This window comes from Nyctibius grandis, chromosome 6, assembly GCF_013368605.1.
Source record: "Nyctibius grandis isolate bNycGra1 chromosome 6, bNycGra1.pri, whole genome shotgun sequence".
NCBI classification, from domain to species: domain Eukaryota; kingdom Metazoa; phylum Chordata; class Aves; order Nyctibiiformes; family Nyctibiidae; genus Nyctibius; species Nyctibius grandis.
This window is the reverse complement of record NC_090663.1, coordinates 61,517,390-61,541,565: the sequence shown is the minus strand read 5'-3', so window position 1 is coordinate 61,541,565 and position 24,176 is coordinate 61,517,390. Positions and strand designations below refer to the sequence as shown.

General features: G+C 37.6%; 1 protein-coding gene across 2 annotated transcripts in view; it reads left to right on the top strand.

The window, feature by feature from the left end:
• Positions 1-24,176, top strand: part of PAPSS1 (3'-phosphoadenosine 5'-phosphosulfate synthase 1) — a 49,923-nt gene that overhangs the window by 13,884 nt on the left and 11,863 nt on the right. For both annotated transcript variants that reach the window (XM_068403087.1, XM_068403089.1), the window contains exons 5-11: positions 2,794-2,912; positions 10,768-10,881; positions 12,834-12,945; positions 16,008-16,213; positions 18,460-18,595; positions 20,056-20,324; positions 23,904-24,133. In XM_068403087.1, coding sequence (XP_068259188.1) covers positions 2,794-2,912; positions 10,768-10,881; positions 12,834-12,945; positions 16,008-16,213; positions 18,460-18,595; positions 20,056-20,324; positions 23,904-24,133 — 1,186 coding nt within the window. The remainder of the gene's footprint in view (positions 1-2,793; positions 2,913-10,767; positions 10,882-12,833; positions 12,946-16,007; positions 16,214-18,459; positions 18,596-20,055; positions 20,325-23,903; positions 24,134-24,176) is intronic.

Below are 24,176 nucleotides of genomic sequence, written 5' to 3'. Positions count from 1 at the left end.
CTGTAGCCCAGCTGATATTTCTGCTGTAGATCTGACTTGTAGTGCCTACATACTTTGCCTTTGAGCTTGATTTTTTCCTTCTCATTCATGCATGGTTAGTTAGAATCTCCTCTGTTTCAAAGCAGATAGCTACCTAAGTAGGCCAGAACAAGTGTCACTAGTAGCTTGTACAGTCTGTGACAATAGTTGTTATAACTATAATAAACACACACATCTACCTTACATTAACAGCTATCTTAAGATTTTTCAAGAAGGAAATCTTAAAGGCGCAGGGGCAGGCTGTCCCCATGTACCAAAAGACGAGCTGGTGTGGAAGACCGGCCTGGCTGAACAGAGAGCTTTGGCTGGAACTCAGGAAAAAAAGGAGAGTTTATGACCTTAGGAAGAAGGGGCAGGTGACTCAGGAGGACTACAAAGATGTCGTGAGGTTATGCAGGGAAAAAATTAGAAGGGCCAAAGCCCAACTAGAACTTAATCTGGCGACTGCCATAAAAGACAATAAAAATTATTTCTATAAATACATTAGCCACAAAAGGAGGGCTAAGGAGAATCTCCATCCTTTATTGGATGTGAGGGGAAACATAGTGGCAAAGGATGAGGAAAAAAGCTGAGGTACTTAATGCCTTCTTTGCCTCATTCTTTAGCAGTAAAACCAGTTGTTATCAGGGTACCCAGCTCCCTGATCTGAAAGACAGGGATGGGGAGCAGAACGAAGCTCCCATAATCCAAGGGGAAATGGTTAGTGACCTGCTATGCCACTTAGACACACACAAGTCTATGGGGCCGGATGGGATCTACCCAAGGGTACTGAGGGAGCTGGCAGAAGTGCTCACCAAGCCACTTTCCATCATTTATCAGCAGTCCTGGCTAACTAGAGAGGTCCCAGTTGCCTGGAAGTTAGCAAATGTGACGCCCATCTACAAGAAGGGCCAGAAGGAGGATCCCAGGAACTACAGGCCTGTCAGTCTGACCTTGGAGCCGGGGCAGGTTATGGAGCAGATCATCTTGAGTGCCATCACGTGGCACGTACAGGACAACCAGGTGATCAGGCTCAGTCAGCATGGGTTTATGAAAGGCAGGTCCTGCTTGGCTAACCTGATCTCCTTCTATGACGAGGTGACCTGCTTAGTGGATGAGGGAAAGGCTGTGGATATTGTCTACCTAGACTTTAGTAAAGCCTTTGACACCATTTCCCACAGCATTCTCCTGGAGAAACTGGCTGCTCGTGGCTTGGATGGGTGTGCTTTTCACTGGGTAAAAAACTGGCTGGATGGCCGGGCCCAAAGGGTGGTGGTGAAGGGAGTTAAATCCAGTTGGTAGCCAGTCACGAGGGGTATTCCCCAGGGCTCATTATTGGGGCCAGTTCTCTTTAATATCTTTATCAATGATCTGGACAAGGGGACCGAGTGCACCCTCAGTAAGTTCGCAGATGACATGAAGTTGGTCAGGAGTGTTGATCTGCTTGAGGGTAGGAATGTTCTGCAGAGGGATCTGGACAGGCTGGATTGATGGGCTGAGGCCAGTTGTGTGAGGTTCAACAAGGCCAAGTGTTGGGTCCTGCACTTGGGTCACAACAACCCCAGGGGAAGAGTGGCTGAAAAGCTGCCTGGTGGAAAAGGACCTGGGGGTTTTGATCGATAGCTGGCTGAATATGAGCCAGCAGTGTGCCCAGGTGGCCAAGGCGGCCAACAGCATCCTGGCTTGTATCAGAAACAGTGTGGCCAGCAGGACTAGGGAACTGATTGTCCCCTCTGTACTCGGCACTGGTGAGGCCACATCTCGAATCCTGTGTTCAGTTTTGGGCCCCTCACTATGAGAAAGTCGTTGAGGTTCTGGAGCGTGTCCAAAGAAGGGTAACAAAGCTAGTGAAGGGTCTAGAGCACAAGTCTTATGAGGAGTGGCTGAGGGAACTGGGGTTGTTTAGCCTGGAGAAAAGGAGGCTCAGGGGAGACCTCATCGCTCCCTACAACTACCTGAAAGGAGGTTGTAGCGAGGAGGGTGTTGGTCTCTTCTCCCAAGTAACAAATGATAGGATGAGAGGAAACAGCCTCAAGTTGTGCCAGGGGAAGTTTAGATTGGATATTAGGAAAAATTTCACCAAAAGGGTTATCAAGCATTGGAATAGGCTGCCCAGGGAAGTGGTGGAGTCATCATCCCTGGAGGTATTTAAAAGATGTGTAGACGTGGCACTTAAGGACATGGTTTAGTGGTGGACTTGGCAGTGCTAGGTTAACAGTTGGACCTGATGATATTGACACTCCTTTCCAACCAAAGCCATTCTATGATTCTATAAGATGGGTATATTAGCTAAACTAATGTAATAGGTGTTGGAATTCCTTACTCTTCAGAGTACTGCTTGGTGGCATGAGTAAATTTACATATATACTGGTTGTTCAACATCAAGCCTTGTGTTTCAAAAAAAAAACCAAAGCCAACAATCACAGCTAATAATGGACAGCTGATGGCTGACTAACTGGGTTGATGTGCACAATTCTTCTGCCAGTGCTTCTTTCTTTATTCACAGTATAAAACAAATAGCACATTTTTGTTGGTGAAGTTATATATGCGCTGCAGAATGCTGAAGTTTGATGCAGTCATGTAGTAGGATTAGCAGATGGTCTGATGAAGAAAAAAACTGTTGATTTCCCTAAGAAATCCTTTATTAAGGGAGCTAAAACTCTGTGCGCTTTCCTGTTGTGTTGGTTTACATCTAGAAAACTGTCTGTGAACAATGCTAAAATGGAGTCATCTTTTGAAAAAAGTCACTTAAGGTTTTTGTCTTGTGTTCTGTAGGTTTTACTGGGATTGACTCTGAGTATGAAAAACCAGAAGCCCCAGAGCTTGTGCTGAAAACTGATTCCTGTGATGTGAATGATTGTATACAACAAGTTGTGGAACTTCTTCAAGAGAGGGTGAGCAGAAAGGCAGATACATCTTAGGAACTTTTTAAAGCATTTGTGCCTGCAATCTGAATGTATGTGCTGGGAAAAGCAGAGACAGTTTTTAAGAGTTAAAAGCTTATACATCTTTAAATTCTAGCTTTTAAACTTGTTCTACTGTGTGTTTCCTTTCAGAACCTAAACATTGCAACAACATTGATCTCTAAGTGAAATAAGATTTGGACGAGTGGAAAATCAATTTATATTAATTATCATAACTGATAATTATATATCATAATTGTGAGAATATCATAACTGTGAGAGAAGGCTGTCTCAGTTGTTACAGAACCAATGATGAATGCGACTTTAAAATTGGTTGCTAGCGTTTGTAAGAGTCTGAAATTTTTTACTGAACTCTATAGCGTACAAATTAATATATACTGCAGATGTGAAGAGACAAGGATGCACTTACACAGTAATTTGAGCTGGCTTAAATAGGGGCTGCTGTCTGGTTTCCCTTGTTTCCGTTATTTTTCTTGCACTAGTAAAAGTTGTCCTGAATTGTGTAATGACCAGTTCAGGAAGCTGATCTTGACATGCCTGAGTTGAGTTTAATGGTTCATAGCTTCTAAAAAGGTAGATCTCTTTCCTCATTCATGCCTGCAATCTATACCATCCCTTTTGAAGCCTCTGGGCCTCCTCCTGTTGTCTGATAAGTGGATTCAGCTCATTACTCAATCAAAAAAAAAACGCCACTAAGAAACAAACAAAAAAACCCCAACAAACCACCCACAGAAAACAAAACAGACAAAAAAAACCGAAACCCAAAACTCACTAAAAGTGAAGGTAGCTATGAGATGGCTTTATGCTCTTGAAACCATACCCCCATAATTTGCTAATCTTCATGTAGAAGAAATGTGTCTCCTTATATTCTTATCTATAGTCAGTGGGTAGTGGGATGAAATTTCAGACAATTATTTTAATTTAGATGCTCTAGCAGACAATTATTCATGTTTTTTTGTGAGGTGGATGTTCTTGGAAATTTAGGATGTAAGCAGTAGCTACAGTAAAGCTCCACCAACTGTTGAAGTTGGTACAAGCAAAAGACCTCATCATGTAGCCAGCATGGAGTTAATTTTAACACTCTGTGCCAGTACAGCTCTGGATAGATTTAGTCTTTGTATCTGAATTTTCAAGAAAACTCTTTTAATAGATCACTACTTGCTCAAGGTTGCTCAGGAGATAAGACAGGGCCGAAAACCACAGCAGAATTCTAGATTTTTACCCTAATGCTCATCTGAATATTTTTTGAAGAAAAAAGGAGCACTCTATGTAAGAGTCCTACCTATGGGAGGTGGCAGTTCCTGATTGTCAGAGTCCCTGCACCTCCTGATCAGAAGAACAGTTCATTACGTTTCATAATTGTAGAAACCAATGTCACATGTGCCACATGATCCCCAAATTCTTGCATTAGTATGCTTGGTACACAGTGCTGACTGCTGGCTTCTGGCCCAGTCAGCTTTGCTCTGTCCTTTGCTTAAGGCACATTTTAGCATTTTTTTTCCTTCCTTTGTAGACAACAGTATCATGAATGCCAAGATATCTTAGTGGTTGCTTACTTTAATGAGAGGCAGTGAAACCAAGCCATGGCTGAACAGATGTGACTTGTTCTCGGGCCGTGTTAATACAGTGATATCTTGAGAATATAATTTCTGTAGGTTTCCTTTAGTTGGAACAAGCCATGTCTGTGTTCTTCTTTAATAATCCATTGTGATTAATAAAGACCATAGGCCAGCAGCATTAAAAATAATTTGGGATATTTGTTTTGTTCCAGTAGCTGTGAAAAACTTTGGGAAGAAGTCTGCTCAAATTATTGGAAATCCTTGAATTTCAAGGGCTGTTTTTATACTAGTTCAGACAGTAATGGCCATAAAGAGAAGAGAGCTAGAACTGTATAGATGTGTGTTGAGACAGAGTTAGACAGATACACACACATATATTTATTAAACAAGAATTTGAAACTCTGTTCTTTTATAGGTAGTAGAATTATTTGGTTCTTATAATTTTTCACAATATTTGAAAAGAACTCTGACACAAATTTATTAGGTATTTCCAAACACATGTTCAGTCTTTTATGGAAGAAAAAGGGTGGTGAACACACAGAAATAGGAGTGATTAGCAGCTGTTGAATCTGGAAAGTTCTTGTGTGGTATGATTTGATTTTGAGGGTCACCTGGTTTGGTTTCTTTGCATGTAAATGCAATAGATACTTCAAAGTTCTTTTTAGGGACCTAGAATGCAAGGTACTGAAGAGTATCTCCTAAAGCTACCAAGTCTGGGCCATATGAAAACTTCTTTTTTTTTTTCCCCTCGACTGCTTTCAGTACTATACAAGTCAGTGCTTGCACACTTTTTTTTCCCCAGTCAGAAAGGTTTGTGTGGTTTTTGACCTTGATAAATTTGGCTTTCAATCTGCTGATATTTTCCAATGGAGTCAGACAAGCCTAGTGTGGGTATTTAGCTGTAAAGATTTCGTTGTTTTCATTCTTGTTTTTCCTGTCACCAAATATAGCTGATCTAGCCCATTGCACAAAGTTCATATTTTCTTACTGTGGAATAAGTTCAATATTTAGGCTGGAAAATATTTTCAGAAGAAGCCATAGCTCAGGAATGCCACCTTTATTGTTAAGGAAGTGCAAAAGTGTACAAGGAAAGAGTTGTGTTTCCAGTAGGTATCTTTTAAACTTTAAACTTCCTTTGTATAAATGCCCCATTCTTAGGGACATCAACTTAAGGCGGCTCTGCAAATACTACCCCCAAACTAGAATGTGATTATGCACTTCTACTACTATCTAGATCAATCCACTCTCAGTGTATGTATAAACTTTCTGTCCCTTCTTCCATTTCCAGCCCACCCTCTGACAGTTACAGCCAAGTTCTTACCTAAGCTTAGCATTATACCTGTATTGGGGAAGGTGGTCCGGATGGTATCTTATAGTACTGATTTCCTAGCTATATTCACACAATTCCTTGCAATTGTATTCACATTCTGTATTTTGGAATGGTGAGAATTTGGAGCAGAGTAGAAGTTAGGAGTTGTTCTTTGCTGTGGTTTATAAGGTCAGTCTCTTTTTTTCAAGATGTGAAGCGTGAGGCTGGTGATTCCTGGAAAATATGTAGAAATGGATTCTGCTGTTCTGTACATCTGTTTTGTTTTGTTTTTTACCTCAGATTATACTGCCAGCTATCACTGTAACAACACAATGATTCTTTCTGTCGCAAAGTTCTCAATCTTGTCTAGTTCCTCATTCAGTTATCAAAAATTTGATAATAAAGAATACCCTGTGTGATCACCTTGGTCATCGATGTGAATTACAGCACGCTCCAAAATATCTTTCAGTATTTTTTTTTTTGAGAAAGCTGCAAATGTAGGAGCTTAGTATTTTTAATATCTGTAACATTCATGTAGGGAAGGCATTACAGGTCTTCAGCCAACTTTTTCATTATTTGACTGTAAATTAGGCACTCAGTCGAGTATATTTGACACAATTGATTATACCCAGCTTCTAGCTGGGTGCTGAATCATTATTTCACATGAAACTTTATTTCCTGTCTCACTGCTTTCAAAATCATTTCAGCAGAAAATTTGTACGAATACAACTGTTACTTGTTTGGATGCAGTGTTCAAACCAAATACCTACAGTGAAAGGTGATTGGGTGGGACTAACTGGGAATCATAAGACAAAGTGCAGACCATGGGGATTGTATAAATAGTTTATAATGCTGGAAGTAAGCATTTGTATGAAATACAGTACGATGACATTAACTTGCAGCATACGTACCTTTTAACTTTGATATATGCTGACATTTTGTGGAATAACTCACCTTTTTGATAACTAAACGAAGTATCTCTCTTCCTAACACGAGGAGGATACAAGAGAACTGAAATAAATTGTTCAGCATTATAAAAACATTTGCCAGCTTTATGAAGACATGTGCCTGTGCAGCAAAGAAGGCCAACTGCACACTGTATTGTAATAGCAAGAGCATAGCCAGAATGTTGAGAGAAGCAATTCTGCTGCTTTATGTGGCACTTGTGAGATCTTATCTGGATACCATGTCCAGGTTTGTGCCTTCTCCCACACCCAATAGAAGATGGACTTTGATGTACTAGAGTGAGTTGAGCAGAAGTCCACCAAGATGGTCAGGGGCTGGAGCATATCGCCGTACAAGGAGAGGCTGAGGGGAGCTGGACTTGTTCAGCCTGGAGAAGGTTAAAGGAGGTGGTGTTGCTGTTTCTAGCACCCTGGTTGGAGGGTATAGAGATGACTGATGAAGACTTTTCTCAGAGGTGCACAAGGGTGGGGTGAGGGGCAACAGACATGAGATGAAACATGGGAAATTCAAACTAGACATAGGGGGAAAAAACCTTTCACTATAAAGATGGTCAAATATGAAAAACAAGTTGCCCGGAGAGTTTGTGGGTGCTCCATCCTTGGAGATATTCAAAACTTGATTGGCCAAGTTCCTGAGTAGCCTGCTGTACCGGGACCAGTTTTGAGCAGGAGGCTGGACTAGATGACAGTGAAGATTTAAACACACAACAGTAAAGATGTAAGCCAAAGTGAGCAGAAACCAATATAAGCTTTTAAGCATAATTTAAAAAAACTCCTCAGTATTCAACTTCTGTAATTCCCACATCAATAAAACATTGATTTCTTCTCATGCTTAGGAAAGTAAGCAGAACTTCATGTAGTTTAAATTATGGATTTCCTATTTTTGAGGTATGTGTGCTTTGCTTTGGTTGTGATTGTTTTCTTCGGAAAATATACTACTGGATGTTATAGAAATAGATTTCAGTAGCTCAAATTGGTAAAAAAGCATGTATAATTTTGGAGTTATTATTAACAAAGCTTCAGTTACTTTAAATTCCATAATCATTAAGTACTGTGATAGTGTAATTTTTGTTGCTTATTTCTTCTGCTTTTTTCTCTTTTTTTTTTTTTTTTCCTAACTTCTGTATTCTGGGAAAAAGCACAGACAAGGTTTTAGTTCAGAGTTGTTCTATGTTAATTGCAGATACTCTGGTTAGGCAACAATCATCCAGTTAGATCTGCTAACTGATAGGTTTGTATGAATATTTCCTAGATGTTTTTGGTCAAAATTATTTAGGTTGATATGGATGTACTATGTAAGCTAAAGATGACTTATTTTGACCAAAACAAATGTGTAAAGGGCGTCTTTACACGTTTGAGAGAAACAGCAGTTAATGGCTGGGGTCAGAAATTCTTCTTGTTGGCACAAGAGGATGAGTGTTTCTATGGCTCAAGTGAATTTAAAATGTGATAGAACACAACTGATGGGTAGAGAAGAGGCCCTTAGTCCAGTAAATTGTGCCCTTCTCTGTTAAGATCAGGGCTGTCATTGCACTTTTCAGTTTTCCCTGTACTTGGAAGTGCTGACAAACTTCCCTGCAAGCTGTCGCTACCAAAACTTCAGTGATTGTTATAGTCAAGTAAATACTTGTTTGTTTTTTCCGTATATAAATAATTCAGTGGCCTCACACCTCAATTAGTATGGACTTAGAAGACTAGTCATTCAGTAATGTAAATTGGATGTCACTTGTGAATGCCAATCTACCAGAAACTTGCCTGAAGGCCCTTTGTTTACAGACAGTTGAGGATATTAAGACAGCATCAGCGAAGAACCTACCACTGCAGTCTGAGGCGGCACATTCCCATAAAGCATCTAGTTTATTTTTTTATTATTTTGCTGTTATTTATATGAATGCATTGAGAAATAACAAATGTTGAGGAATATTGTGTAACTTGTCCTTTGGTAGAATGAACCTTTGGGTAAAGTTACTACATTAGAGTGGTCACTAGATGGCTTGCTAGCCTAGCATTTTCATGAAATTCACACAGCTTAAAGACTTGGGGATTCCTCTTGCTGCTGTTTTGGGCTTATTTTGTTTGGTTGTTTGTTTTTTTTTTTTAATCTAAGGTGTTGTTTTACATACCATTTTTTGTTTGCAAGGGACTCTAGATTTACTAGTCCTACAAATTCTCTAAATGTCTGACTCAGTGTTGCTAGAACTGTCTTCAAGCTGTTTACGTCCTTATAATGAGGTAGGTTGTTCACAGAAACTGCATTGTGAAACCTTTGTTTTCTCCATTGTTTTGCCCATTAGTGGGACACTAAAAACAGGATAATATTTGAAGATACCTTTTTAATAGGCACACTTATTTTAAGCTTTTAATGGTTTATAAAATTAGGACGTTCTAGCATGCTAACGAACTGGAGTCCAGAGGGAAATCTTCTGTGAAGCAGCATTATGTGTACTCAGTCATTATCCTTTGCTTGTAAGGTCTGCTGTTCTTTACAGCAGGCAATATCTTTATTTGATTCTGGTCTTATTGCTGTGGCAGGAGTCTGCTGCAGCTCTCCTGGGCTGTGATGCTGCTGCTCAGGAAGAGAAAATAGAAGGCAGGTTTTGCCTAACTTACTGTCTAATAAAATCAGCTTCCCAAATGATGTCTGATATGTAATGGACTGAGCTTTTCCTTCTAAAACACAATTTCTAAATGCTAGTTTAATTTGTTTTCCTTTTATTTGTCTTTAGAGATATGAATTATGTAACAGCCAGTGAGACTCACCACGTCTTTTTACTCCCACAGTCATTTTATCTCCCACTTGCTTTCATCATCCCACTCCCTTTGTTTTACTTTCCATGGAGGTAGTGCCTAATGTCTGATAAATGCTTGGATAAATGCTTGGGCAAACTTTGTGTTTCCTACAGGCCTATCTATTTACTCTGGGCTGCGTATACTGGAAAAATAATTTCTTTATTCTTGTTATGGGGCTGTATATACTTTGCCATATGGGTGAGCTTTTTTCCTCTCAAAAAGTAAAGCATTACTTTACAAAAGCTTCCAAAACTCTGAAAAACCTTTTTTGAAAAAGAACTGTCAGCTGCTTTTCACTGATTTTTTTGCTACTGAATATCACTGGAACATTTGACTGGGTTTTGACATTTTACACCATCCTTTGTCAGAGGAGATTCTTTAAAGTTTTATCATGATGGCCTTCTCCCCCCCCCTTTTTTTTTTTGAATTATTTTTTTATCCTTATATTCATATCTTATGAAAAGTTTAAGGTCTTGAGCAACGTGGAGTGATAAGAATGTCTTGTTTAAAACGCATGGAGGAAAACTGAATTTTTTTTCAAATAAAAATATTGATATTCTGTGGTATTCTGGTTATAAAACTAGATTTCAGTTCATTGCATATATATATATGCACAGATGGCCTCACGTTTAAATGTTCTAAGTGTTACTATATAGATTAGGACAGTGGTGTTATGTCATTAGCTGTAGGTAACACATGTAATTTGTACTTCTGTATTAATCACTTTCAGTTGAGAGATTTTTTTTTTTTACCTCTGTGTTACCACTTCTAATGTATGTAGTATAGTGAGTGACTTAAATTTAGAAATGCTCAGTCTCTCAAAACTTTTTTTAGTTCTTTAGCAAGTATAAAAGCATAGAGTCTTCCCTTCTGCTGTAGATAATGTTGGCATTAATAAATCATAAGAACTGCGCTTAATTCAGCAGTTAAATATTTACTAGGTAAATGTTATATGGAGTACTTCAGGTTTAGAAAAAATCTCTTGTCAGAAGATTTCACTTTAGTTACTCAAGCCAGCAGCTTGGCTAGCAATATATCATTATCTTGGAACAGTGCTGTTTTTTAAATGAGTAAAAATTGCTCAATGAATAATGTTGCACTACTATGTAGCAAGAGTTTAGAATTTTACTTTTTGACCACGTGTTCAGTGTCCAAGAAGCATTCTGAGCAAACGTTAAGCTCTGTTTGTTCCTTTTATACAGGACATTGTACCAGTGGATGCCTCTTATGAGGTGAAAGAGCTTTATGTGCCAGAAAACAAGCTACAGTTGGCCAAAACTGATGCTGAGTCTCTGTTAACCTTGGAAATAAATAAGGTATTTTGTGTTCAGTTGTCTCATTGCTGAAGTTGAAAGACAGTCTAATTTGTTGCTGTGGAAAGTAGATACAGTTGAAATACCTGTATTGGTTAGAAAATGTATCTTGATACATCACTTTTTCCCTCTTTTCTTGAGAGAAGTCACAGCATCTGTGTTTTCTTTGATCACTTACTAGAGATGACAATTGAATCTTCATAATTTCATAAATAATGTCTGATATAGTGTTACTTAGTTTATCCCAAGCCTGGAGATTAAATTTACAGTGACTTCCTCCCATGCCACCGCGCCACCCATCCGTGGACTAAACCATGCCTGGCATGTCTTGGATGAGTAGTTGTTTCTAGAAGAATTCAGAACTTTTTTTTTTTGACTGTACTTACACAAACCATTTTATTTTGAACTGCAATGACCTAGAAATATGAAGGAAATCAGTTACTGCTTCTTGATTCTCCTTGTTGGTAACCTTCATCTGGACAATCGTAACTGTATATACCAGGCTCAAACAGTTGCAAACTTAAGCCTACAGAGAGATGATCAGATCTACTTTATTGGGTTTTTTTCCTGGCTAGAACATATTCATGATACTTTTCTGGTTTCCAGCAGAGAAAATGCGGAAAGCATGGATCAGCTTGATCAACTCTGTTCTTATTTTGCTTAAATGCATTATTTTCCAACTCGGATAAATTAGACAAAGCTGCTTCTGGTTGTGTTTCTGTTCTGCCTCATCTTCTTTTTTTCTGAAGAGCTAAGACTAAACACGGATACAATGCATGAGTTTTTTCACTGGCTTTTTGACAGTATTACTAGAACTTAAAGCTAAGCATTTGATCTAGGAGCTGACTAAGCTCAGAGTTGAGCATCTGCATTGAAGGACTGAGATTACAGACTAAGCACTGAATTAAACAGTTTTAAAATTTGCCTAGCCTTCTACTACTAATAAATTTTAATACTTCATTTCACCACATCTGACTAGATTCTTTTCACATATATGTCTGTAAAACTATTTATTGCTTTGATGAGGAATAAATGTTTAAGGTCACCATTATTAGATTTCTGTAGCGTCCTGTTCTAAATTACTCCCTATCTAGAAAAACAAATCTCTTCCCCCTCCACCCCCGTGGTGTGTTAAAAGCTTGAGAAGAAAATGTGAGTTGTACTTGCCTCAGCATAAATTAAACAGTGTAATAAAAATGGTCATGCTCTTTGCGAAAGAGACTTGCACAAGCAAAGCCTGGCCTTGTCAAAGACTTGACCAAGTCTTAGTAATGCACATGCAGAAATAATAGAGGCCACACACTATGTCATAATGTGACTGTTTAAGTGCTAAGGAAGGAAATTCCCTGTAAGCTGATACCTATTAAACTAAACTAAGTACCAATCCCAAGAGAATTTTACTCCTGGATTGTCTCACTAGTTTCTGCAATAAAAAATTTATTTCTAATCTGTTTTAAGATTAGACCTCTTAATATTCACCCCTGTAATTCTGATATTTTTGTGGTAATTGCATGTGTTGGGTTTTTTTGGTTGTGTTTTTGTTTGTTTGGTTGGTTTTTTTTTAACCTTTTGGTTATCTTGCTTTGTTTAAAAAAAAACCGCAAGTGGTACTCTAATCGTGTTCAGTTGAACTTTATCAAACATTTACAAATAAAGTTTGTGTGGGGTGGGTTTTTTTGTTTGTTGGTTTGTTTTTAACACGTGGAAATTTGATCTAGTGTAAGGACTGGAAAATAGCCAAAATTATGAACAGTGAGGAAGAAGATGTTCTTTTTTTCTTACTTGTAGAAACTTTGAATTCTTTGTGATGAAAAACTGTAATACTGAGAAATCTTCCATTTATACTGTTATGCATTTTGTGGATAAATCATGATCTATTATGATTATTACCTGATGTCAATCATTAAGCAACAACTTTTATCTGCTCTAAGTCTATTTCTCCATTTCTTCACAAGGTGGACATGCAGTGGGTGCAAGTGCTAGCAGAAGGTTGGGCAACACCCTTGAATGGCTTTATGAGAGAGAGAGAATACCTGCAGTGCCTTCACTTCGACTGTCTCCTCGATGGTAAGGTAAAACTTACCATTTGTAAAACCGAACAAACTAACACTACTTCTAAATTATTGTTGGTGGTTTGCTTCTTAGTGGTGGTGGGGTAACATGTTATCAGGCTTGTGCGCAACCTGGAGTAAGAGAATAGGATATTATAATCATCAGTTTTAGACTTGATGGTTTTGTTCTTTTTATAACCACTGTCCAGTTAGAGTTTGAATGTCTTGTCTTTTTGCCTTTAGAAATTATATTTTTCAAATGTTTTCATTTTTGAAAAACATTTAAACCTAAAATCCACATTTCTAATTTGTTTTGAAGAAATTTATTTTAGAATTCAGAATTACCATTTAAATGCTGTTTAGCTCTGTGTGCCAAAAGATTTGTTTTGTAATAGTAATGAAGGAAAGGACAACAAACCGACTTGAGTGCTGGAGCTATTGCAAGTATGAAACCAGAATTTGAGGAAGTGGCTTGAGTATGGACAATTGTCACATGTAATTAAATTACTATGACTTAGTAATTATCCTGTGATGATTTAAACAAATATATTTTATTTTGCAAAAATTGGCTAAGAGCAAGCATTAGTTAAGGTAGTCAACGAGTGATAACATACTCAGGTTTTGGAATTTGATTGTGATCCTCTATCATTTTTCATTTATTCCTCTTTGAGGGCTCTGTTTCACTCAAGCCTTTTAGTTTTTTTTTTTTGTACTCTCTATATCAAAGAGGGATAGTAAAAATTCCTGTCTCCCCACTTCCTTCTGCATTACTCTTCTCTTGCTGGAGACAAAATAGCGGGGAAAAAAAAAGTCACTTGTCTTTCAATTCTATGATCCAGACATGTGTTGTCTCACTTACATTTTCTAGTTCCCTTTTCTAAAAGTCTCTTGGATACTATCCTAGGCAACATAATGTTGTCCTCTTATTTTGGAGTGTCTAAAGTTTGCAGAATCGTTTTGGACTGCTAGTTTGGTTTTCATTCCATTTGCTTTCTGTGTGTCCATCCAGATGAAACATACTCTGCAGATGGCATGCTATGCATTCAACTGCTAAAATAGCTTGTAGCTCCTTATTCTGCCCTGTAGTCTTCTGTAAATCAGAATTTTTATAAGGCTTTTAAGACTTTCTATAGGTGAGTGTTTCAAATATGGCAATATTACAAGTTTTTAAATTTCTCTTGCAATGTTTTTAGTACATCATGTATGCTGCAAAAAATGGGTAATGACAAATAATGAATAACTTACTGATGGAAACAATTTTCAGTCCTACGCTTGAATAGAACAGTCATGTTCCTCTAGATGCTAGCATATTTCCTCTTCTTAGATACCTACTGCAACATTTACATATAAGAACCTTTTTAGAAAAACGTGATTGACTTTAAGCTGCTTTACTACTTGAAGCAGTGGCAATGGTTAAGTCAAAACAACATCCTGAGAGATTCCTCCCTGCTTGGTATGTTAGCTCTGGCGTCTCACGGCAGCAGTTATTTTCCTGGGTTTTGATGTTGAAGAGAGGGAAATTGTGTAGTATATACAATGCATCTCATCCTTTGGGCTCTAAATGGGTTCTTACTGACTTCTACATTATGGAGATCAGTGCAGGTGTGTTGATATTCTCACTTTAAAGCTTAAGTTATCTGAAATAGTCTCAAGCTGACTCTGTGCTTATCTGTGACTTAAAAAACTCACTCCACTACCTTACCTCAGTTTATCATTTGTACAGTGACTGAAGACAGATGTCAAAGATATTATATATTTCTTATTGGTCACTGACAAAATTTTAATAATCAACAGGTTTGAGATCTCTTCCCAGTTTGAAATATTAATTTACTTGTTCACAAAGCAAAGGGATTTTTTTAATTATCAGGTTGGGGTGGCAAATCACCTTCTCTGTGACTGTTGCCAAGCTCAGTTTTATGACCTAGTTGCTTTGAAAATAACTCTGAGCACTAAGACTGAACTTAGGAGACGTGCAGCATGCTTTTCATTTTTCATTATGAAGGAAGGGGAGACCTATTTTCTCTTAAACTTTTCATCCAGCTTCATAATTTTTAACTTCCTACCACACTTAAGGTAAAATTGAGAGAAGGTTATAAAAATTTATTGCTCAAATAATGGGGAAATCAGCCTTGTTTAGAGTCTTGGCTCCACTAAAGCCAATAGCAAAACCCCCATTAGCTTCAAGGGGCCCATGACTTTTCTCCTGGAGACCACCCAAAAGTTTTGCACTCTTTCTGCAAGTGTATGCTCATTACAATTCAAGCCTTTGTATGAGATTTACGGTATTGGCTCCACTGGGTTTCTCAAATCTCACTCTTGTAGTCAAGAAAAACAAGACTTCCAACATCTAGCAGTGAAGTAAATGCTTAAAATGAGGGCCACACATAACCTTAAAATTCAGATACATTGGCTTAGTTTTAGAAGTAAAGTAGCTGGTAAGCTTTCAGCTGAATAAACTATACAAAATGTCTGCCTGACTCAACAGCTTTTTTTCTGAAATATGTATGCTTGAATCTGGATATAGTTTTAAGTAAACAGCAAAAGTCACCTTTTGAAATATTTGAATTATATATGCTAACTACTTGGGTACATTTGGCTGCTTCTATCACATTGAACTTTTCTTATGGACTGAAAGTATGGCTACTGAGAATGCTATTTCTTTTTTACTCAATATCCACTCCAGCAGCAATCTTGCCTAATATTTTAGATGATCTGTTTAAAAATGTCAATTGTGTATTTCTGCTTACTATATAGCTTCTTGAACAGGATATTCATTTGAGATCCCCAAAAAGTAGTATACTCACAGTCTAAATACTTGTATGCAGCTGTAAGTACTTGCTATTTTTGGTCATAGCTTTGCTCTTTCTCAAACCTTAGTGCTTGCACATTTTTATAGCACACGTATCTTATGCAAGAGTTCATTCTAAAAGTTGCTTTTAACCCCACTTAAAATAAATACTTGAACTACCTGTTGTGTGATATAGCCTGGACTGTAACTTGTTAGGAGGGTAGATTTTTATAGTATCATTGATGACCATTACTAAGGATAAGGGCTTTTTTTTTTCCTTCACTCTGCAGGAGGAGTTATTAATCTGTCAGTGCCTGTAGTGCTAACGGCTACTCAAGAAGACAAAGACAGACTGGATGGGTGTACAGCAATTGCACTGGTGTATGAAGGTCGCCGTGTGGCCATTCTCCGTAATCCTGAATTCTACGAGCACAGGAAAGAGGAACGCTGTGCTAGGCAATGGGGAACAACATGCAAGGAACATCCCTATATCAAGGTGTGTGTTTCAAAGTTGAAAATCTAGTCCTATTAGCTGTACTGTTTGTGGAGCTGCAAATTAAATGAAGCTGATGTCTGTGACTGGTGTATTTTGACAGCAAAATTAGTTTGAGAACTAATTAAAACATTTGAGCAGAAACAAAGGTGATTTTTTTTTTTTTGTTCTGTGCAGCTGTTGAATAGTCTGCACTTAGTGTGAAAATCTAATGTCAATATGTACACATGAAATGAATTTAGAATGTACTATAGAATCTGTGCTAAAGAAGAGGGAACTTTGCCCTCTAGTGTGCCTAGGAAACACACGCCTGTGTGTAGCCAGGTGGATCATCAAAGCTCATTAATCAGCGGATATATGCATTGTGAAGGCAAGAAAACTATTCTGCCTACATGTGGAGCACGTGAGAAGTGCCTGGTTTAGATGCTTTTGAAATAGGACCCATTCCTGGAGAGTTCATCATTTAACTCTCTGGGGAGTTATTTTCCATCCATTGCATTCAGTATTTTATTATCTTGAACTTATGTGCATGTCATACTGAAATATTCTAATTGTAACATACTCATCGCAACACTGTGTTTGGTTTTGCAAGCTGATGTAAATGTTGCATCTTAGCTCTGCAGAACCAAAATCTGTTTCTTTCCCCATTTGTCTGTATAGTATCTTTTTGTTTGCAACTGACTTAAAATCAGATAAAAAGAAATCAAACAAACCTCAAATTACAAGCTTGCTCTGAAAAAGGGAAAGCTTTCGATGTGGTCTAAAAGTGTATGACAGATAGTTATACATATGTGAAAACTATGGATTTTTTTTCCTTCTTTATTTTATTAACGTGTAATAATTTTTTTTTTATTAATGTTTAATGACATCCTTTTACTGACTGAAGTTGTATTCAGGAGTATATCTGAAAAAGGACATCTGCTAGGTACAAGTAAGAGTATTCTGGAAGATTTTCAAAGCCCTTGATATGTTCTGTGCTGATGAACATAAGATTACCCCTTTATTGAAAACTTAGCACAAATTTAAGACATTCTATGAAAATCTCATGCAGACAAGATCTGAATAACTTGTTATAATGCATTAGCAATTACAGAATGACATGGCTGAAACTAATGTAGAGGATGAGGAACTATGTTCTTATGTCTGTACTGGGGTGTATAGTAGTATCATGACAGCACATGAATATGTGCATAATAGTATCATGACAGCACATGAATATGGCCCTTTCAGAAATCTTCAGGTGCCTGAAAGTTACTGTAGTGCAGAGCTTTCTCATCTTCATATCTTTATGAGACCTTCCCCCCACCTTGCTAATATGTCAAAGTCTGACATTTTCTCTGGGAAGGGGGTGGTGACTGTAGCATCATTTAATTCCAGCAACTCCTCTGTCTCAAAGCAAAAATAAATTGAAAAATCCACACTTAATTTTAACATCTTGGCTTGTGGGTTTAGTGTGTAGTGTCTTATGTTATATCAACATTTGTTGTCATCTTTGAATTACATAAGGCTAAAAAATTGTCAGAAATGTGTATGAAACTTAGAAGTTTTTTGTGGTTCCATTTTCAAAAGCAAATGCATTCTCAGAAATTAACAATTTCTGTATGATTTCTATGGCCATTGCTAAAGTATGTTAAGCAGCTTGGCATAGTTGGTTTTTGATATAGGATGAGGTGATATTTGAAGATATCAAAAGAATTCTAGTGAGTGTACAATATATGTTGCCTTGATAAAGTGCTACTGTGAAACAAATCCAAAAGCTATCCTACTTCAAAGATTCTGATTTTATTTGTAAATTAAAGTGAGAAGCTAATCAGAATTGGTTTATTTGTTACTTTACTGCTGACCGGAATCTTGTAAACTGCAGGGTGATACTGGAACTGCGTTTGCTTTGACCAACAACTATGAAGTATGCAGCTTCATTGTCCTTAATATATTAGGCTTTCCAGCTGCTATCTCTTTTTGTCATGTAATAATGTTGGTTAAGAATATTGGCTACTTCCATTTCTAGATATTAAAAAAATCCTTTATTTTGGAAGATTTGTGCCTCTCTCCTGCACCATGGTATAACATGTCTGGACTATGTTCCAGTGATCTTTTTTTTTAAAAAAAAAAACCAACATTGATGCTTTAGACTGTCAAAATTAACCAGAAACTCTTTCCTTGGTAAAGATGTGCCCCTACTGCAATGCTCTAGATGCTCAGGAGAAGCTGACAACCAATCCTAAGAGGATTTTCCTTTCTTTTCTTAGATGGTTATGGAGCAAGGGAACTGGCTTGTAGGTGGAGATCTACAGGTCCTTGATCGTATTTATTGGAATGATGGACTTGATCAATACCGTCTCACTCCAGCTGAACTAAGGCAGAAATTCAAGGAAATGAATGCCGGTGAGTAAATTTTTCTTGTTCTGTTTCTTTCTGCAAAGATTTATCCAAATGCCTACTGCCTCAGTACCACAGGGGCTAGCATTGTTGCAAGGATGAAGACTTTGAATACTCTCTTAGGTGGCATTCTTTGCCTTTTACTGGTATTAATTTTTATGATCTCAGGCATTGCATTGCCTAAATACATAAGAGAAGCTGGTAATGCCTGAGGTTCTGCATTTTATCTTTCCAGGCACACTAGACATGTGACTAATGCAAGAAAAGATAATGTTAAAATGTGGTAGAACGTGATTTAAAAATTATCAGGTTCGGCTAAAACCTTAAAGGTGTGATAGAGTGCTGAGCTTTCATGCTCTTCTGTTTTAAGTCTGTTCCATGCTGCTTCTGGGGAGCAAAGCTTATGACAGTAATGCAAGTAGACTGGTGCAAAGTATCACAGTTAAATTGTGAGCTAACTGCTAGCTTTATATTGCAGAAGAAACAGAACAGTTTTTCTCATTAAGGCAGTTGTGTTAGGCAGATAAATAAGAGGCTGAGTAATGTCATAAAGCAGAGAGGAATCAAACACACTGCCTTCATTGTGGCAATGACTGGCAGGCAGCTGCTAAGCACTTCTAAGTGTAAGGGAAGAGATTAACATCAAGAATGCAAACCCAGATTGATCCTGAGCTCCTGTCTTTTCCTTTCAGTGTGGTCAGTATTTCCAGAATCTGCAGGTCTGAGATACCAGTCTTTGTTTTAGCTAGTCCCTAAATAAATATATTTGATACTTGAAAAAACCCTGTTTTCTAGATTTCATTGGTTCCTTGTTGGGAAACCTCAGTTACAGCGACTTTGCTGTCTTGCAGGGCGCCTTAGTTTGCCTTAATTTGCAGAAGGGAGAAACCCTGGTTGTGTCAGGGTTTTTTGTGGAAGGGTTTGTAATGCTTTGGAATAGCAGTTAGCCTTGCTTTGTTCTTACTGTGTGTAAACTCTAATCTGTTTGGGTAAAGGAAACTTAAGACACGTTAAATCCTCTTCTATTTGTTTTGTTGCAAATATGCCCATTTGTTCTCTTGATGATACATTGAGCCTTTAAGACAGGTAGCATAGCTTGATTTCCTCTTAGAATTTAACTTTGTATTATATGCTCATGCAAGTGAAAAATCCAAAGAGAACATTATAGCTGTTGGAGAAACTAGAGTAATTCTGCAGAAATCTCAAAAATGAAGGAAGCTGATTTATGGGGTTTTTAGTATGATTGTTTTTTATTACTTTTCTTATTGAGTATTATGATTTCATAATAATGCATAATGATTTTATAATAATTCATAGTCCTTTAATGACCTGTGACTACTGCTATTATACTTGTTTAATAGAGTTTACAGAAAAGATTGTGCTGTTTGAAGATTTTTCTGTGGTTGTATGACTCCTGGTAAAATAACTTGCTTTCGTTATATCTTTTGTCTGTTTTTTCTCCATAGATGCTGTCTTTGCATTCCAGTTACGCAACCCGGTGCACAATGGGCATGCTCTGTTAATGCAGGATACTCATAAACAGCTTTTGGAACGTGGCTACCGGCGCCCAGTTTTACTCTTGCATCCACTTGGAGGCTGGACAAAGGAGGATGACGTTCCTCTCATGTGGCGCATGAAGCAACATGCTGCAGTACTGGATGAGGGAATCTTGAATCCAGAAACAACGGTGGTGGCTATATTTCCTTCCCCCATGATGTATGCTGGACCAACTGAGGTAAATACGTCAAGAGTTTAAAACAAAACCCCTTTGATAGTGCGCTAAAGTACTTTGTGCTATGCCTGAAGTTTGTCCATTGTGGTTTTCTTAATGAAGAGAGGATACTAATTTTCCTTGGGAAATCAGACTGTAAAGGCTCCCTCTGTCATCAGCTAAAACATTCTTCTATGAAAAAACGTACATATTGGAGGATTTTGCTGCAAATGGTGGGAGACAATATTGGATTTATGTGCTCCTTTATTTACAGTTATAAGGGTATGATAATGAATTATTCCTTCCTCCTTTTTTACAGCCTTTTTCAGAAGGAATTATAAGATCTGTTAACATACCAAGCAGTTGTCCTGAATGTTAAGATACTGAAGTTTTATGACTGTTAAGCAAAAAGTTTGTATGTTGGAGGGCTATACACAAATTAGAAAAACTAAAAAGGGCTTTGTTTATTTTTTGGCAAACTTAATTCAGAGAAAATTGTTTCAAGGCTTTTGTATGAAATAATTCTTTGGCAACACTTGATTTAGAAGCCAGGTCTTGGGCTGGAATCCCTAGAGGTTTGTGGGAAGCAGCAGAGAGAATAAATGCTCTCATTTGAGTGCAATTCCTTTAGGGGATAGTGGTTCTCCATCTCAATACTTCCCCCCACCCCCGCCCTACTCCATGAGTCAGAGGAAGTTCAAATTCTGACCAGGCTCAAGAGGTTAACGCTGTGGTAGCTTTTTGATAGATAGGAGATCTCACCAGTGGAATTAAATTAGACAGGTGTCACTTATTTTCTGCTGTCCAGTTGACTGATCAAACAGAGCTTGCACTACCTTTCAGTCCAGAGAAAAAACTGTAGTCCAGATCCAGTTGAGGCATGTGAGTGAGTTACTGTAGGGAATGTTGTACTGTTCCCCATAGACCTTTTGCGAGAGTTAACAGAAATCTTCTACTTCAGTCTTGTATTCATGAGCATATGAGGAGGAACAAAATCCACAGTCCTTATTCTGAACAGAACAGGGTTTTCTCCTAACCTATATGGCATTTCCAGTGACCTCAGAGTACAGCCTGACAATAATGTTTGTAGCCAAGTAATAAAAGAGACTCTTTCTTTAATCATTTTCCATAGGTCATTTAAAAGACATTGGTACCAGATTTGTTTCTGTAGCACAAGTGCTTTACAGAACAACAAGCAGCTGTTAGTATGGTTATCTACAGGATGGGTGTGGCCTTTCAGTCTGTAAAGATTTTAATGAACATGTTTCATAAGCATCAACTAAGCATTTTTGTGTTTTTAACGTTCCTGATAATTACCTTGAAAGAAAAGAAACAGTTCTATAAGGGAAAATTCTGTATCAAAATGCAATAAATTCACCTGCTTAGGAAAGTAAATATGCTCTGAAGTAGTAATATGGATATATGGCTATGGGACAAGAGCTGCTAGTTTTATGTCTCAAACATGTGGTTTACATTATTCAAAATTGTCTTGATCAAATAGCTTCATTTATTCAAAATAGAGTTCTTGCTTGCTGTTACCCAAATGACAATATGAAACTGAAATTTCTTAACTATACTAGAATAGGTTCAGAAAATACACTGCCAGCTGCTGTGGTATGCTGGAATTTCATGTGTATAGCCCTCTCTGTGCTTGTAACATAAATACGAAAATTATTAGCATAGCTATCAGCATCCAGATGCTTCCATAGCACTCTGTATGCTTGAATAGTGGTGGAATCTGTCACGTGTAATGTCTGGCTGCAGTAAAGATGAAAACTGATACCAACGGTACTCCCATAACTCAATACTGGCTCCTAGTTTCATTATCTGACTACTGATTTACAGAACTCTGTCCATATTGACTGCTAAACTTCCTCCTTGAATGGTTTCTATAGCGATCAGTTATAGAACTATGTACAACTAACAGTTAGTTACTACTTTGAGAAATCACTTTTGAGCTTCTTGCCTAAAGCTTATTAACATAGAACAGCATGCACGGTGATTAAAATATGAAACACTGTGATTTTTGTTTTATGTAAAGATTTGCAGTAGGCACATGCAAATTTTTTGGTAATGGAAGGAAAATTTATCCATCACGTTGTCCATTTACTACAAGGTAGTGGCAGAAACTTTTGTCCTATGATTTGTAGGGTTTTTTTCCCTGCTGCCTCCCCTTCTTTTTTTTTCCCTTTTAGTGCTTGACAGATGTTTTGACAGATGTTTGTTACTGTTCAGTTTGTGAAGCTATTTTACACTGTGTAGTTACTGGGTAGGCTCTTTAGTTTTGTGTGAAGGTAAGGCTGCACATATAAGAAACTACTGTTAATACTTGCTGTTTTTTTAAACTCTTCTCCGAGTATCCTTTGGCAGATACTAAGCTATATAGATGGTATGAAAATTCTTTTAGGGGAATACTTCCCAATATGAGAACATATTGACATTTCCTGAAGTGGTGTGTCTTTGTTATCTAAGGTAATGTAATAGTTATTTTACTTTTCCTGTACTATACAGTTAAATTTTCTATTGAAAATATTACATATAAAAATGAATTAAGAAAATCCACCAACAGTCCTATAACATAAGAAGTCTAAAAACTGTCATAAGTGTAACATATCTAACAGTCTAAGATTTAGTAAATACTGCAAACAGTCTTTGGGAGGAAAAAAAAACCTCTCACCATATTTAGTAAGAGATGCATTTCTGAATAATTTGGTGCATCCAAGCAAAAATTCAGTAAAGCTAAAGTTTCTGATTTTGACATTGGTTCTTCCCCAGTTCGTATAGATGTGTTAGAATAAAATTATTTCAAAATGATCAGGGGAAAAGTGACTGAATATTTACCAAAGCTAGAGTTGTTTTATCAGTTTTCATCTTGGAAGCCTGTGGTATAAATAAGCTATCTTAGTGCTCTGAAAGCCTATTCCAAGCATTCATGTGCAGTATGTACCTAGTTTATATGTCCTTTGGGTCTTAATATTGATTCAGACTAAGTGTTAAAGTCCTGCATCAGACAACATCGTTGCCACGTGCACCAGGTGAAAATGCTGAGCATGGGTAATTTTTCTTTTTTAATGTGTAGATAGGTTGATTAGATCACTCGTGAACACTGTGTTTAAGTATGCTATCTTGTCTTTCTTCTGATGAGATGTTTGGCAGCTATCTACTGGTCAGTGTGTCTTTTTCGAGAAATTGCTGTGATTAAAATAGAACAATATATGGCTAGATCCCATGAAGCTTCCCAAAGCAGTTACTTTTGCATTAATCTTTTTATATAAAAGGAAAGGGGTGGAGGGTGACAACATCAGGAAGAACTGAGCTAAGAAATGGATGAGCTCCATCTTTCTTACCCTGATTATACTGTTCCAAAAACTGTGCTAAAGTAACTTTTAAAGTATCCTAATGTGCAAATGAAACAGGGGAATAGTATGTCTTAGCTGTAAGTTTGGTGGTGATTCACATAATTCATTCTTTGTTTGTGGTGGCTCCATAGGAAAAATCATGTATGATTAGGGAAAAAGTGGTAATTATACAATGCATGGACATTTTCAGGGTCAAATTTTGACCGTTTTCTTCTGTTAATTGTTTTTCCTGTCTTTGTTTTAGGTTCAGTGGCACTGTAGATCACGGATGGTTGCAGGAGCTAACTTCTACATTGTAGGGCGAGATCCAGCAGGGATGCCACACCCTGACACTGGGAAAGATCTGTATGAACCAACCCATGGTGCCAAAGTGTTGACAATGGCTCCAGGCCTCCGAGCACTGGAAATTGTACCCTTCAGAGTTGCAGCTTATAATAAGAAAAAGAAGTGCATGGATTATTATGACTCTGATCAGTAAGTTGTATTTTTGTTTTAAGACCTTTTGAGCAATAGATGC